This window comes from Culicoides brevitarsis, chromosome 3 (assembly GCF_036172545.1).
Source record: "Culicoides brevitarsis isolate CSIRO-B50_1 chromosome 3, AGI_CSIRO_Cbre_v1, whole genome shotgun sequence".
In the NCBI taxonomy this organism is placed as follows: Eukaryota; Metazoa; Arthropoda; class Insecta; order Diptera; family Ceratopogonidae; genus Culicoides; species Culicoides brevitarsis.
The window spans coordinates 30,226,468-30,242,840 of NC_087087.1; the positions used below are offsets into that span (position 1 = coordinate 30,226,468).

Consider the following 16,373-nt stretch of genomic DNA (forward strand, 5'->3'; position numbering starts at 1 on the left):
TTAACCAATTTCTAATAAATAATAAAAAATACAAGCAAGGCTAAGTAAAGCCCACGCAATGTACATATAAATATTTTTTTTTCTACAAAAAAAAAATCAAATCATTTACTCATCTTGAATTATTTTTGCTTTAAACCATTTTTTTTTATTTCATCTTCAAAAAACCAAAAAAAAAAATTATTTTACAAAAAAAATTAAATAATTTTTATTAACCTCAAAAATTGGCATAAATTTTTCTATATTTACTAATTTTTAATTAATTAATTAATTATTTTTATATTATAAACTGTAACCTATTAATTTTTGGCGATACTCATCTGGCCAAGGGTAATAGTCCGTGTCTATGCTGTCTTCCGAAAAAAAATGCTACAATAACCAATTAATTTTTTGTTTGTCAAATTCTTTGGCGTTAAATGATCAAAAAAATTTTAAAAAATGTTTTTGAATTTTCAAAATGAAAATTTACAAACAAATAAAAAAGATCATTTCACTCAAAGAATTTAGTCGGAGGAGGGGATGTTTGCTGCAAATTCAAAAAGAGGAGACAGTCAAATTCTTTTCTTCGTCTATCGATTCTTATTTCTTCCTTCTCTATCGTTTTTTTTTGTTTTGATTTTTTTTCCTAAAAAAAAAATTCCTTATTTTTTGTCAAAATTTTTTTTTTGTGATGCTTTTTTTCTCGTGTTCGTGAATTTTTTTTCTGATTTTTTCCCTTAATTGGTCTTCATTAAAAACACATCTCAAGGCAACATTTCATACTTTTTTAACGATCTTTCATCAGAAACTAAAAAAAAAATAATTTTTCATTAAAAAATAGTAAAAAAAGTCAGTCCTCATAAATTTCAGAAATAATCTGGATTTAGTCATAAATTGACGATCATAAAATAAAAACCATTTCGTATCACTTTGTAACACGTTTTTTACGAGCACTGATTAACGTACCTTCCTTTTTTGCTGTTGAATGTTGTCTTGTAAGCCTCTTTTTTATTTTTTTAAGTGTCGTTGCATGATTTTGTGTTTTTTTTTTCATCTCCATAATTTTTTTTGAGATGTTTTGTAAATTACATTCTATTAAAATGAACCAATTTTCTTCTTTTTCTCTTTTCATTTTTTTCCGTTGCGATTAAATTACATTTATTAATTACTTGGGTAACTATTTTCGTTCGTTTTTGTTTTGATTTGTTATTTTTTTTTCGTTTTCGTTTTTTTGAATTAATTTCCGATCCCCATTAACCCGCTTGAGTGTAGAAGATCTCGTCATCGACATCGAGCTCGATCCCAGTTTCGAAAGTGGTTCAGCGACGAATGAATTACCTCTGTCGGCGATCAAATTTTCTTCGTGTTCGCGTCTCATGTCGTGCGAAGACTACGACTTGCCCGATTCCGATGTTTATGACTTGATTTTGCACAATACACGTCCGAAAATTTCGCCTCTTGCGACGAACGAAAAACCGTTAACTTTGCCGCCATTAACGTGCGTCGTTGGATCACCCCCAAATCCCGCCTCTTCTTCCGCATCAAATTCCGATTTCGCCGACTTTTCATTTAACAGTCACGATACGACCTTAGGTAACGACTTTCTCCCGTTTTTTCCCGCCGAATATTCCACGAGTTTTCCGCAACTAATTGCGCGTTCCGTTTCATGCGAAAATCTGTTTGAACAACCATCTGCAGTGGTTGGGCGACGAGATGGCGCTGCATCCAACGTATCATCATCATCGATGTACATAACGAGCCCTTTTGAGTTGAATACGTTCAATTTTTTGCAGCACGAGCGGAATTTACGGTTTGGCCGGATTTATTCGAGCTCGTGCGAAACGTCGTTGCACCAAAAGACGTCGCACGACGATTTGTGTCCCTCGCCAGCACGTCGGAACAGTGCGTCGTACGCCTCGTTTTATTCCTATCCCGGTTTGATCGCAACGCCCCCATTGCATGTTACGAGAACGAGTAATTCGTCGCTGGCGCCCCCTGGCGAACAGCTCTGTTGTGACGAGATATCGATTGAATTAACTCACGTTGCTACTCCCGCCATTTGTATCAATTCCGAGCCGTATGCGAGTTTCGACGAAAATTCCCCCCCGTCTCCCTCCCCCCAAAACTTAGATGACATTAATAATACTACTACCATAGAACGTGATGACGCGTTTTCTAATAGTAATAATCAATTAACTAATGTTGTTTGCCCACTTACTAATTCGCCACATGAATCGACGTGTGACACCATCGCCTCATCCCCCATTGTTGTTTGTTGTGTGTCTAATGATAACGATAAAAATGATGCTGCTGCTATCGCCGTAACCAAACCGCCGTCATCTCCATCATCATCTTCAACGACGCCGGCAACGAAAACAGATTCGCCGCAAAGCGGAACGAGACGACAAAGGCACAGCATTGCCTCTGGCCAGATGGGTGTTTTCAAAAGTTTAGGCTTTAGTAGGAAAATGGCGGCTAGCACAAATAGCTTATTTAGCACCGCCGTCATATCAGGAAGTAGCTCGGCACCCAATTTGCGCGACATGATCCCGAGTACGGCGACGCCCTCAGGTAAAGTACTAAGTAAGTTTATAAATGCACACCAACTTGATCTCTCTTAGTAGAAACGAAAATTTCAGCAGTGAAATTTGGTAACAAATATTTTTACTTTTTGTGTCAATCAATGTTTTGTCTGCAAATCAAATTTTGCACTGCTTTTAATGGTGTGTATTTATAAAACCGTCAAAATAGATAGAATAGGTCCCAAAAACAAAATCCATCATTTCTAACCTAAAAAAACCACAAAAACAAAAAAGCTTAATTACAAAATTGGCCTTCGCGCGATCTGGCTTTTCTAACCTCAATGTGTTGTCAATGTCAAAATGTGAACCATCTTGTAAATTCCCCCGTAAATTTACTCTTAAATTCTCCTTGAACAGGTATTGAAGGCTTTGGCGGAGTACCGCCAATTCGACCATTGGAAACGCTCCATAATGCGTTGTCGCTGAAGCAATTGGATGAATTTTTGCACAAAATGGCGTCAAATGTGTGGTTTAAGACGCCTGGTTCGTCGCCTCCGAAGTATCCGTCGACGCCGCAAACGTCAATGTCGGAGGAAAAGCTAAGCGACAAGTTTGACGAGCAAGTTGAACATGAAGCGGAAGAAACGAAGCCACAGGAATGAAGGAATTACTTGTTATAAGATTTTATTGAGATTTTTTTTTTGTTATTGACTTTTAGTTGAAAATTTTTAGTTAAATTTAATCGACTTTCAGTATAAAAAAAAATTATATTTTTTTGAATTGCGATTTTGTGAGAAAATTGTCCATTTTTTTATATAAAATCACAAAGTCTTGTTTTTTACTTTTTAGGACTCAAATTATATTCGAAATGATTTTTTTGACAAAGAAAAATACGTTTTCATCAATTTTTTAAATTTAAAATTCTGAGAAAATATTAATTAAAAAAAAAAAAACTTTTTCAAAAAATTTTTCTGCGGAAGGTAAACATTATTATTTTTTTAAATCTTTAAAATCTTTTTTAAATAGACAGATTAAAGCAATATTTTTACATTAAGCCCAAATTGGTTGAAAAATTATAAAAAATAATATTTTTGGTAAAGACTTGAAATGATTAATATATTTTGTTTGTAAATAATGATTTTTTTTTATCGAGCACCAAAATTGAATATTATTCTTTTATAAACATCTTTTAGATGTTTATGTAATTCTTTTCGTTCTTTGCAACTGAATTTGCAGCCTATATACCTCAAGAAAGCTAAATAAATCCAATATTTCATCAAATCGAGACCATTAGTTAGATAGATAATTCTTATGGAAAAAAAATAATCCGTTTTATTAACGAAAATAGGTTTTAAAATTCGTTCTATTAACATTTTTACGTAAAACTTTTGAATTTTTAACGAAATTTCGAATTTTTTCAATATTTTTAACAAAATTTTTGAGAATGAATTTTTGTGAATTTTTCATAATTTGTTCAAGATTTTGTGAAAAATAATTCAAAATTGGTCTAAATAATTGCTAAAAAAAAAATCCAAATATTTATGGAAAAATATTGTTCTATTAACTTCAAAATTGATGTTCCATTAACTATTACCATTTTTTGAATTTGTTAACGGATTTTTTCCATAAGAATTATTTACATTTTTATTTCAAAATTTTTTTTGACAGTTAATTTTAAATAGTCCTGAAAATTTTAATTTTTTTTTCATGTTCCATTTTTTCTTCAAAATGTACCTTATTGGTATTTATTTATTTATTATTTTCTTTATTTTTTCTCGCCAAAATGTTATTAACAAATGGGTAGATTAGGGGTTAAAAAAGGTCAACTTCAATGTTAAAGACTTTAAAGGTCAAAAATTTTTTTCCCTAAAATTTTAGTCATTTTGTATGAAAATAAGTATTTCTAAAAAGGTTTTTTTTTTTTAGTTTCTATATTATAAATCTGAAAAAAAAAAATTAAACTATTTAGGCCGTTCCAAATTAACTTTTTTCAATGCAAAAATTTCAAAAGTCGAAAATCCAATGGGGCAAAATAAAAAAAAAAGTTAAAAATTTCATCAAAATTGAACATTTTGTGGTCCTTTTCCTTACTTTTCAAGGAATTTTCAAAATTTTTTTAAAAAATTTTCAATTTTTAAGAATTTTTGTATTGAAAATCGTATTTTAAACATAAATTTTCTTCGTTAAATTTTTTTCAAAAAAATTATTTTTCAAAATTTTTTGACAGATTTTTTTACAAAAAATTTTTGTTTAAATTTTTAACTTGAAATTTTTGACATAAATTTTAAAATCAAATTCAATAAAATAAATTTTTTTCATAAGAAAAATATAATTTTAAGGCAAAATAAACATTTACAAAAATTTGGACAATTTTCTCACAAAATCGCAAAAATATTTTAATTTAGTATTCAACAATATTTAAATATTCACTTAGACTTTAATTAAATTTCTATTTACTCAGCTACTTAATTTTTGGGATTTTTCAATTATTTTTTAGAAAAAATTTTCTTAACTTTTTACCCAAAGAAAATAGGTAATTTTACGAACAATATTTATCAGTGTGCCTTTTATTTAAATAAATAAAAAAAAAATGTAGAAGAGCTGTAACTAATAAATAAATTGTGAAATATGTCAAAAAATTTGTTCATTGTTCATTTATTTTTTTTTTCATTAACTCTAGAAAAAAGCATCAATTTCCAATCTAAATCTCATTTTCATTCTCCTTGTTTAGCGTTTAAACAAGACTTTATGCACCGTATCGAGATCCAATGGCATCTTATTGGCAGGATGTTGACTTGACTGTGTCTTGAAGCTCATGTTGCGTTGTCGCACGAGCAAACATTTCATCGGTTGTCCATCCAATTGTCGATTGTGATATGTTTCCACGGCATTTTCCGCATCGGCGAGTCTCTTGAAAATGACTTCCGCAACGCCGGGTCTCACGAGACGCGATTCAAGCAGAGGTCCAATGTCCTCGAAGAGCTCTTGAATGTCACTCTGCGACACAGAAGTATGTAAATTACTTACGACAATCCGGAATCCGTTGGGATACGAAGCCTCAGCTGCTGGCGGCGCTGCATGGAATTCCCGATCGGGATCACGATCACGCCCAAAAATACCGCTCGGAGCGCGAGGATCAGGTTTCGAGTACAAACGGGATTTCAGAGCGTTACTTGCCTTCCGTGAGGGGGAATTGCCTTGAACGCCTCGTAAAATCCCTTTGCGCGGTGAGGGTTCGTCATAAAGATCGGTGTATGGGTCATCGGGCAACAACGAAACTGGCTCGGGTTTGTACATTGGAGGTGCTGGGCGAACCGGAGGTCGTTCATAGGGTAAGTAACAGTCAAATGGGTCTGTTTCAACGGTGCGCGAAAATGTCGGAAGCGGCGGCATTGTCGCTAACGTGCGTGGCAAGACGTAATTATTTTTGACAGTGCGTCGCAAAACGGGCGCCGGACCATCAAAATCCATATCTTCATCCATCATCATGTCATCGTCATCGTCAGCCATCATTTGTGGAACTTTGACGCGATTTTTGCGAGTTTTTAATCCACCTGGCGGAATAGCGGGACGTGTTCTTTGCTTTTTTGTCAACAAAACACGCGCATCGGTAATTTTAGAACGCGTCTTTTGAGCGATTTTTGCACGAGCATCGCCTAAAGGACGTGCCGGAGATGCTTTTTGGTTCAGTCGTTTTACCGCGGGACCCTTTCCCGGAGATTTCTTGTTCCCGAAAGGCTTCTTGTTTAATACTCCTTTCCTAAAAACGATGAAAAAGCGTAAAAATTGCAACATAAACAACAAACGAAAAACGCTTACTTTGTTGGTGTTCTGCCATTATTGCCGGGCTTTTGTTTCTTTCCAACGCGCGTGGCTTTTATAATTTCATCCAAACTTTTGTCCATTCTTGCTTCTTTTGATGAAATGCGTCAATAACCTTCCGAAAAATGTTCTTTTTAGTGAATTTTTCAATATTTTTTACTATTGAAACTTGTCTGGAAATGGTCTCTCCGCAAATAAAAACTCGATCTCGAAGTACTGTTTTTCACTGAAAACAATTAAAAATGAGACGAACGAAATTGATAAAATTGAACGAGTTTATAGGATAATTCGCATATATGCACTTTTTAGCAGTTAAAAAAATTATTTTATTTTATTTAAAATTTTAAATTATTTAGTTTAAATTATAAAATTAATTTAAAATTATTAATTTTTTTAAATAACACTTAACCTTAAATTTGAATTAATTAAAATTTTAAGTCTTAAAAATTCAATTTGGCTTAATTAAACTTTTTCGCGTGAGTTTTAAAATAAGTTCTAAAAACATTTAAATTTTTTTTTCAAAAAAAAATTATTTTCATAAAAAAAAAAATTTTTAATTTTCATTTTTTTAGTTTTGAGTTATAAAATGATAAAATAAAAAAAATTATAAATTAGAGCCCCTCTGATATATTTTAATCCATTTGGAGCAAGATTTGACAAAAATAGCTTTGACACAGTTTTTGACATAGTTTTAGACACAGTTTTTGACATAGTTTTTGACACAGTTTTGCTCTTGATTTAGTTTTCAAATCAAAACTGTGTCAAAGAAAAAAAATTTTTTCAGTTTCAATTTTTTGGCAGTTTTGAGTTATAAAATGATTAAAAATGATAAATTAGAGCCCTCTGACAAATTTCTATTCATTTGGAGCAAGATTTGACAAAAATAGCTTTGACACAGTTTTTGACATAGTTTTTGACACAGTTTTGCTCTTGATTTAGTTTTCAAATCAAAACTGTGTCAAAGAAAAAAAATTTTTTCAGTTTCAATTTTTTGGCAGTTTTGAGTTATAAAATGATTAAAAATGATAAATTAGAGCCCTTTGACAAATTTCTACCATTTGGAGCAAGATTTGACAAAAATTACTTTGACACAGTTTTTGACATAGTTTTTGACACAGTTTTGCTCTTGATTTAGTTTTCAAATAAAAACTGTGTCAAAGAAAATTTTTTTTTCAGTTTCAATTTTTTGGCAGTTTTGAGTTATAAAATGATTAAAAATGATAAATTAGAGCCCTTTGACAAATTTTTATCCATTTGGAGCAAGATTTGACAAAAATTGCTTTGACACAGTTTTTGACATAGTTTTTGACACAGTTTTGCTCTTGATTTAGTTTTCAAATAAAAACTGTGTCAAAGAAAAATTTTTTTTTCAGTTTCAATTTTTTGGCAGTTTTGAGTTATAAAATGATTAAAAATGATAAATTAGAGCCCTTTAACAAATTTTTATCCATTTGGAGCAAGATTTGACAAAAATTGCTTTGACACAGTTTTTGACATAGTTTTTGACACAGTTTTGCTCTTGATTTAGTTTTCAAATCAAAACTGTGTCAAAGAAAAATTTTTTTTTCAGTTTCAATTTTTTGGCAGTTTTGAGTTTTAAAATGATTAAAAATTATAAATTAGAGCCCTTTGACAAATTTTTATCCATTTGGAGCAAGATTTGACAAAAATGGCTTTGACACAGTTTTTGACACAGTTTTTTGATCTAGTTTTTTTCTTGATTTAGTTTTCAAAACAAAACTATGTCAAAGAAAAAATTTTTTTTCAGTTTCAATTTTTTGGCAGTTTTGAGTTATAAAATGATTAAAAATGATAAATTAGAGCCCTTTGACAAATTTTTATCCATTTGGAGCAAGATTTGACAAAAATTGCTTTGACACAGTTTTTGACATAGTTTTTGACACAGTTTTGCTCTTGATTTAGTTTTCAAATCAAAACTGTGTCAAAGAAAAATTTTTTTTTCAGTTTCAATTTTTTGGCAGTTTTGAGTTATAAAATGATTAAAAATGATAAATTAGAGCCCTTTGACAAATTTTTATCCATTTGGAGCAAGATTTGACAAAAATTGCTTTGACACAGTTTTTGACATAGTTTTTGACACAGTTTTGCTCTTGATTTAGTTTTCAAATCAAAACTGTGTCAAAGAAAAAATTATTTTTCAGTTTCAATTTTTTGGCAGTTTTGAGTTATAAAATGATTAAAAATGATAAATTAGAGCCCTTTGACAAATTTTTATCCATTTGGAGCAAGATTTGACAAAAATTGCTTTGACACAGTTTTTGACATAGTTTTTGACACAGTTTTGCTCTTGATTTAGTTTTCAAATCAAAACTGTGTCAAAGAAATTTTTTTTTTCAGTTTCAATTTTTTGGCAGTTTTGAGTTATAAAATGATTAAAAATGATAAATTAGAGCCCTCTGACAAATTTTTATCCATTTGGAGCAAGATTTGACAAAAATGGCTTTGACACAGTTTTTAATCGTTATTTTTTTGTAAAAAATTAATTCTTGATTTCTTCATCTTATATTAAATTTTTAATCTCAAATTTATTTTAATATTTTTTTTATTGAATATTTAAATATGTTAATTTAATTTTTTTTTTATTTTTAACGTTTTCCAAATATTTTTTAATTTTTAAATATTTTTTTTTTAAATTCATATGTGCGATTTATCATATTAACTCCTTTAAATCAATCCCAATGCAAAATATTTATCAATTTCGATCGTCTCAAAATCAGAATCAGCAAAAATATATTAAAAACAAAACAAAATTGCTCTAATATTTCATAAAAACAGGAATTTCCCTGAAAATTAAAAGAAAAATTGTGTTAAAAATTCTGTAAAATTATATTCTCATCACTTAAAGTCTGCCGAACATCAAGAAATCCCACAAAATCTGCATTTTCAGCAAAATTTAACTGCTCGTCGGAATTTTAATTGTCAAGTTGTTGCATTTTTAGCCGATTTTCGGAACATTTTCACGCAAAACTCCACGAAAAATGAGCGATTTGGTTTGGTCAATTAAGAATGGCGATCTCGAAAGTGTCAAAGACTCGATAGAAAAGAAGGTAAGAAAACCTCCGGAATTACGATGACTCAATGATGATGGCATGAAGTCATTTCGTGTCTATGCATTTTTTAATGCGATGATTTCGGTCACTACTTTCTAGTTCATTGCTTTCATTGAGGGGTCGTCGATGCGTTTGGTTGATTAATAAAAAAAAAAATATTTTTTTTTACAGAACATCAACGTTAACGATGTCATAGACGGTCGAACACCATTGCACTATGCCAGCGATTACGGGCAACTCGACGTTTTGGAATATCTCATCACGAAGGGAGCGGATGTCAATGCGTTGGACAAGCACGGAATTTCGTGCATTTTGGCAGCGATCTGGGAAGGTCACATCAAATGCGTGAAATTGTTGCTCGACAGTGGCGCAAAGAAAAATGGACACACTCCCGATGGCACAAGTTACGTCGATGCCACAGACAAGCCCGAGATTAAATCTTTGTTGGCTTAAATTTTGCTCTTATCCGTACTTGAGCAGTATTTATTACTCAAAAAAAACTAACTGAATTTAAAAAAAAACTTTCAAAAAAAAAATACTTATTATTTCCACAAAACACAAAAATGAAGAAAAATATATATTTTTTTAACGCAAACGAGAGAAAAAAAGAAGAAGAAAAAATCGAGAGACGGCCTATTTTAAACTAATGCATTTTTTTCGTGTATTTTTAATTTTTTAATAAATTTGATTTTTTTCCAAAGAAAATTTTTAATAAGAAAATCAGCTCAAATTAATATAGAAGTTCGTGTTTCATTAACCAAAATTAATAAAAAGAAAAATTGATTAGAGTTAAAAAAAAATAATAAAATTAAGAAAATTATTGACTTTGATCTTTGATGTAATTGTCGTCGTGATTTTAATTAGAGTTTATTTTTCTATATAAATAAATATGATAAATATAAAAAAAAATAATTAACTGATAAAAAAAATTGAATGAATGTATAATCTTTTAATGGATAATGAATAAAAAAAATAATATGATGAAAAAAATATTTTTTTTAATTAAATTTAAGAATTTACCTACATTTCGCTGATTATTTAGAGTTTCAATATTCTATAAAAATATTTAAAAAATTTTAAATTCAATGATTTTGAAAAAAAAAATTAATTATTTTAAAATTTTTGAATTTCGTTAAAAAAAAATTCCATTGATTTCTGTTCAATTTTTCTATTTTTAAAAAATTTAAATTTTTTTTTTTTTTATTTTTAGACAACTTATATTTTTATAAATTTTAAATTTTTTTTATATTAGATTTTTTTTATTTTTTTAAATTAAATTATTAATTAAATTTATTTAGAGCTTCAATATTTTATAAAAATCTTAAATTAAATTAATTTGAAAAAAATTTAAATTATTTTTTAATTTTTGAAAATTAATATAGGTAGTTGAATTTCGTAAAAATTTTTTCCATTGATTTGTATTAAAATTTTCTATTTTTAAATAATTTTAAATTTGTTTGAAGTTTTTTTTAGAAAACTTTTATTAAATTTATATTTTTAAGAATTTTTATATTAGATTATTTTTTTTAAATAAAATTTTTAATGTAAATTAATTTTTTTTTAAATAATTATTATTGAAAAATTTATCAGGAACAAAAAAAAATTTTTTTTCTATTAATTTTAAGAATTTTCTTACCTTTACGTTACTCAAAAATAGGAAAATTATATTAAAAAAGTTTTAAAAATAATTAAATAATTAATAATTAATAATTAAATAATTAAATAATTAAAAAATAATTAAATTTAAATAAAATTATATTTTTTAATTTTGTAAAAAAAATAATTAATTTTTAAATTTAATTTTTGGAAATTTTTGAGTCCAAAACATTATTTTTAAATAATATTTTTTTAATTTTTTTTGTTATTTTCAGGAAATTTTAAATTTATTTTATTTTTTTAATCTCGATTTATTAACATTTTTTAATTTTTTAAATAAAATTTTATTTTTAGATAATTTTTACTTTATTCTGAATTCTTCTTTTGATTAACTTTTTAATTTTTTTTAAAAATAATTTAATAGTTTGAGCTTTAATAATTTTAAATAAAATTAATTTATTTTTTTTTTAAATAATTTATTACTTTAAATCAAATATTCTGAAATAAAAAAAATTGAAAAAGAATTAAAACACAAAACATTTTATTATTATAAAAATTCAAAAAACTTTATTTGTCATGATCTTAAAAATTCCAGTTCTGTACATTTTTCTTCCTATTTATTTTATTTTTCTTTCATCCGTTCATTTTTCTGTCAACTTTTAGGGTCAATTGACGAATCAACTCTACCCTCAAACATTAACTTTTATTTATAAAAAAAATACAAAAAGAGGTTCAAATGTCATTTAACCCACAAAAAGTTCACACGAGACCAAATTCTTGACGGGTTTCGTGTGTTCTCTTTGTGTTAACATGACATTCAAAAAAATTTCCTAATTTTTGTATTTTTTCCATTGATATTTTTTTTATTATTTGATATTTTATAGTTAAGTGAATAAATTGAGTAGAAAATAATTTAAAACATAAATTTATGGCAATCATCCAATGACACGCACTTGAGTTTTTAATTTTTTTTAAGTGTTGGTGACATTTTTATGGCTGTGTGTGTGTGTGTGAAATAATGTGGCAAAAATTTTAATTAAACTCCTAAAAAAAGTCGTAATTGAGCAATTTTTCGTCAATATAAATCTAATCGATCACATTCCGTTTTTTTTTAGTAACATCTACATCTGTCTGCGGGGCAGTTTGACTTGAATTTGATGCAGTGATATTGGCAGTAAACGTCAGCACCTTCTTGTCCGGCAATGTCTCCGATGGCGTCGCATTGAGTACTAATTTGAAAAAAAAGTAAAAAATTGAGTTTAAATGATCGAAATTTGCACTGGGTCAAAAAATTTAAATGTGCATTGAGATAAAATTTAAAAAAAATTAAAAATGGGTGAAAATTTTAAAGAATTTTCAATGAACAAGAATTCAAAATGTGCATTGGGAAAATTTTTTAAATATGTACTGGGTTAAATTTAAGAAAATGTTAACTGGGGTGAAAATTTAAAGGATTAATTAATGAAAAAAAATCTGAAAATATGCATTGGGCTGAAAAAATAAATGTGCATTAGGACAATAAAAAAGGAAAATATGAAAAAAATGTGCTTTGGGACAAAAATTTTAAATGTGAACTGGGTAAAATTTAAAAAAATGTTAACTGGGATAAAAACTGAGGGATTATTTAATGGAAAAATTCAAAAAATGTGCATTGGGCTAAAAATTTTCTAACTTAATTTTAAAATTTTCCCATTGCACATTTAAAATTCTGACCCCAGTTGACATTTTTTCATCAAAATGCGTTAAAAATGATTCAAAATAGGATTAAATTGACTTACGGGCAGTAGCAAACACTTTCGGGACAATTTGGAGGATACCGAAGACAATTATCAGCACACCATTGCTTCATACCTGCAAACCGGGCATATTGCGTAGTTGGCAAACAAACTTGATCCCTGTAAAATTTATGACATTACGTGGTTTGAAAGAGAAAGAAAATTTCAGTAGGTCCGAAAATACAATAAAATACCAATTTCAAGCTCAATTTAACCTAAAATTGCACTCACTTGACGATTAATGGATAGACGTTATATGGCGCTGGCTTACGAACATCTCTGTAGTACAGCAAGAAGGGATTGTCATTATTGACGAACAACGGAGGAATTGCTCCCGTATTCGAAATAATTGCAACATCAGCACAATTCCTAAAAGTTTCGGGATTTCCGCAACCAACTGCTTCGGTGCCATTTTTGCATTTGCCCCACATGTTGCCCGTGTAATAAGTCCATTGCATGACACATTGCGTGCACGTAACGCGATCCGGCAACTTGACCTTGTACTTGAATGTGCCTTTTTTCTTGCGTTCCTCGTCGTGCGGAATGTAATAACGCTCCTCATTTGTGCCGGAAAGGGGCAAGGTAAAGGCGTCGAAACATTCTTGCGTCGCTTCGTAACGGGGATTGTTATTTGGACAAAGTTTCATCTCGAAATATCCATAATGGTTTGCCGTTAATTCAATTTCAACTTCGATTTCCTACGAAAAAATTTAAATTTTTTATTGAAATTTAAATTTGAAACAATTCGTTACTTGTCCGGCAGTGTAACTACGTGGAATGATGCCTCTTGCGTATTCGCCGCCAGCTTCATGTGATCGAAAAGCGTGATAAGCATCGCCGCAAACGCCACATTTTCCTTGATTTTGATCCCATTGAACGGCATAACCGCCGCAGAATAGCTCGTTATCGTTGTAGTTAACGGGATTTGGGAAACCAAAACGCCACATGGCATTACGAGATGGAGGTTCCATAAGTCGACCATGACCATTAACCGTTGGCGTGAAGGAGGATGTAAAGAGCTGAAAATATTTTTAAAAGGTAAGAAGATTAATTTTTTATTCAATAGATGGCGCTTTAATTTTTAATATTTCAAACAAAAATTAAATTAAAGCGCCATCTACTGAGAAAGAACTTTTATTGGATTTTTGAGGAAAGTTTTGCACATTTAAACCTGATTCGATTTTTTCTAAAATTAAAAAAAATTAAATTAAAGCGCCATCTTTTGCAAAAAATAACGAAAGTTCTTGAAGAAATTTCTAACAAAAATTTTTCTATAATGTCAAAAATTAGTATAATTAGTATAGAACGTGATTTTTTTTTATTAAAATAATTCTATTGAAATCTTTAGAAAATTTTCAAATTTTGGTCTAAAGCGCCATCTATTGAGTTAAATTTCATTCTAAAGCGCTATCTGTTGAGATTTAAAAATCTTGTTAAACTATTTTAATACGCTTTATGATTTTTTAACCAATTGTCATTTTTTCTTAAGCGCCATCTATAAGGTTAAAATACAAATTTCATTTTAAAGCGCCATCTATTGAAATTTAAAATTACCAATCAATATTCTTTGTTTAAAATTTAAAAAAATTTTATGCCTTTTTGCCAAAAAAATCATTTATTTTAACCTCAAGCGCCATCTATTGACCTCCCTAAAAACAATCAACGCCCTCTATCGACATTCCTCTAAAACTTCAACTTTTTCTCAAGTTTCATGTCATCTCATTTATCGAAATTTATTGTTTTAGCTACTTGTAAACTACTCATAATATAAACGTTGAATGTGCAATTTAATGAAAAGTTATTATCGTATCGTTATCGTTAAAACTTACAAACTGTCATCAATAATAAAAAAAAAATCGAGAGAAACACAAAACTTAACAACAAAAAGCCATAAAACTTGTATCGTAATTATTAATTATTATTTTTTTTGTGTCTTTATGTCTTATGTCTTACGTGCAAAAATACTGCCAGTATCCATGGAATCATCTGCAAATAAAAAAAAAGAAAAATAAATAAGGATTAAGTTTGGAGTTCACAGAGATTCCTAAAAAGTATTTTTTTCTCGATTTTAATCAAAACAACAAAATTAAACCATGTAACGTGTAATATGATGAAGAAGAAGAGGTATCACAACGCATAAATTATATATTAACATTCGCTCTCTCTGTCTTTCTTTCAGTGATATGTAATTATAAAATGGATAAAAGTATGCATGTTGTCCTGTAATTGTGATATCTCGCTTTATTACCGTAAAGTAGATATTTAATAGAATAAAAAAAACTGCTCTCTAAATATATTTTTAAAAAAATATGTTAAAAAAATATTATAAAAAAAAATTTATTAAAAAATATATTAAAAAAATGTATTAAAAAAATTATATTAAAAATATATTAAAAAATATATGTTTAAAAAAATAGGAAAAAATAAAAAAAATAAAAGAAAAAGGAGATTGTATTTAAAAAAATTATATTAAGAAAAAACAAAAAAAAAATTGAAAAGCCTTCTCACTAATAAACACAAAGGAAATGTGAAAAAAATATATTATTAAATAAAAAAATATATATTAAAAATATATATAAAAAAAATATATTAAAAAAATATATTAAAAAATATATTAAAAAAATATATCAAAAAAAAAATATATTAAAAAAATATATTAAAAAAATATATTAAAAAAATTTAAAAAAATATATTAAAAAAATATTAAAAAAATATATTAAAAAAATATATTAAAAAAATATATTAAAAAAATATATTAAAAAAATGTATTAAAAAAATATATTTAAAAAATATATTAAAAAAAAATATAAAAAAAATTATTAAAAAATATTTAAAAAAAAATATATTTAAAAATTATATTAAAAAAATATATTAAAAAATATATTAAAAATTTTTGAGAAATATATTTTAACAATTTTTTTTAATCAAATTTATTTCTCTTAGCATTATCTACTTTACGGTAATATTGTTACTACGGAGAACCACGTGACTCGTGTAAAACTCAAAAGCGACCTACTGAGAAGCGGCGCTGTCTAACGCCGTTGATACTCAACTGAAGATAAGGTGATACACCCTTAAGCAATTTATGATTACCCTTTCTGTGTGTGTGTTTGCGAAGCTCATTCGACTTGCTGGGAAACACTGAATATTTAATTAATGGCCCACCGTGTATAATTTGCATGCGTGTACGTACATGATTTCGTGTGTTAAAACATTAATAAGGGCAGCAATATATTATTATTATTATGCGGATGACTCTTCTCCGTACGATAAACGCTTTTTTGCGATAAGCGCGTATAGCTCCGGTGCGGCGGCATGTAACGGGGCGTTAAATGATTTTAAATTAACATTGCCTTCGTTCTGGGTTTTCACTCTGTACCCGGTACGTGGAAAAGGATAAAAGTTAATTACTTTATTGTGGAATATTTTTAAACATAAAATATTTAATAATTTCATGCGAAAACGAAAGTGAACAGAGAATTCGTCATATCATAAAATTCTGACATCATTGTCATGTCATAAAAAATTTTTTTAATTGATTATGTCGCAATTTGCGATTTTTTTTTAATTTAATAAAAAATTGAATTTCTGATGACATTAAAGACCAAACT

General features: G+C 28.2%; 4 protein-coding genes across 11 annotated transcripts in view; 2 read left to right on the top strand and 2 right to left on the bottom strand.

Moving 5' to 3' along the window:
• LOC134835614 (inositol hexakisphosphate and diphosphoinositol-pentakisphosphate kinase) overlaps window positions 1-3,402 on the top strand; it is a 42,904-nt gene extending 39,502 nt beyond the window's left edge. For 4 of the 8 annotated variants that reach the window (XM_063850505.1, XM_063850508.1, XM_063850507.1 and 1 more), the window contains 2 exons: window positions 1,249-2,559; window positions 2,916-3,402. In XM_063850505.1, coding sequence (XP_063706575.1) covers window positions 1,249-2,559; window positions 2,916-3,160 — 1,556 coding nt within the window. In that variant the 3' untranslated portion in view covers window positions 3,161-3,402. The remainder of the gene's footprint in view (window positions 1-1,248; window positions 2,560-2,915) is intronic. The other 4 variants (XM_063850510.1, XM_063850506.1, XM_063850511.1 and 1 more) reach the window with 4 other exon arrangements.
• A 1,651-nt stretch (window positions 3,403-5,053) lies between these two features.
• LOC134833824 (polymerase delta-interacting protein 3-like) lies at window positions 5,054-6,504 on the bottom strand. Its single transcript, XM_063848281.1, has 2 exons — window positions 6,318-6,504; window positions 5,054-6,258 (listed from the first exon to the last, which is right to left on the bottom strand). Exons 1-2 carry the CDS (start codon window positions 6,401-6,403, stop codon window positions 5,226-5,228), a joined length of 1,119 nt encoding a protein of 372 aa, XP_063704351.1. The 5' UTR covers window positions 6,404-6,504; the 3' UTR covers window positions 5,054-5,225.
• A 2,567-nt stretch (window positions 6,505-9,071) lies between these two features.
• LOC134834406 (myotrophin-like) lies at window positions 9,072-10,325 on the top strand. Its single transcript, XM_063849053.1, has 2 exons — window positions 9,072-9,388; window positions 9,563-10,325. The coding sequence occupies exons 1-2, from the start codon at window positions 9,320-9,322 to the stop codon at window positions 9,842-9,844; spliced, it is 351 nt and encodes a 116-aa protein (XP_063705123.1). The 5' UTR covers window positions 9,072-9,319; the 3' UTR covers window positions 9,845-10,325.
• Window positions 10,326-12,098: 1,773 nt separating this feature from the next.
• On the bottom strand, window positions 12,099-15,957 carry LOC134835492 (uncharacterized). Its single transcript, XM_063850370.1, has 6 exons — window positions 15,928-15,957; window positions 15,016-15,049; window positions 13,515-13,759; window positions 12,994-13,460; window positions 12,766-12,882; window positions 12,099-12,216 (listed from the first exon to the last, which is right to left on the bottom strand). Exons 1-6 carry the CDS (start codon window positions 15,955-15,957, stop codon window positions 12,099-12,101), a joined length of 1,011 nt encoding a protein of 336 aa, XP_063706440.1.
• Window positions 15,958-16,373: the final 416 nt, after the last annotated feature.

What these genes read in the sequence shown, in the direction of transcription:
- LOC134835492 (XM_063850370.1), bottom strand. Translation starts at nt 15,957, where the DNA reads ATGTACGTACACGCATGCAAATTATACACG. An exon ending in ACGCATGCAAATTATACACG is followed by an intron (nt 15,050 to 15,927) that starts GTGGGCCATTAA and finishes AAATATATTTAG; the next exon opens with AGAGCAGTTTTTTTTATTCT. An exon ending in GAAAGTGTTTGCTACTGCCC is followed by an intron (nt 12,217 to 12,765) that starts GTAAGTCAATTT and finishes TTTTCAAATTAG; the next exon opens with TACTCAATGCGACGCCATCG.
- LOC134834406 (XM_063849053.1), top strand. Translation starts at nt 9,320, where the DNA reads ATGAGCGATTTGGTTTGGTCAATTAAGAATGGCGATCTCGAAAGTGTC. An exon ending in AAGACTCGATAGAAAAGAAG is followed by an intron (nt 9,389 to 9,562) that starts GTAAGAAAACCT and finishes TTTTTTTTACAG; the next exon opens with AACATCAACGTTAACGATGT.
- LOC134833824 (XM_063848281.1), bottom strand. Translation starts at nt 6,403, where the DNA reads ATGGACAAAAGTTTGGATGAAATTATAAAAGCCACGCGCGTTGGAAAG. An exon ending in AATGGCAGAACACCAACAAA is followed by an intron (nt 6,259 to 6,317) that starts GTAAGCGTTTTT and finishes CATCGTTTTTAG; the next exon opens with GAAAGGAGTATTAAACAAGA.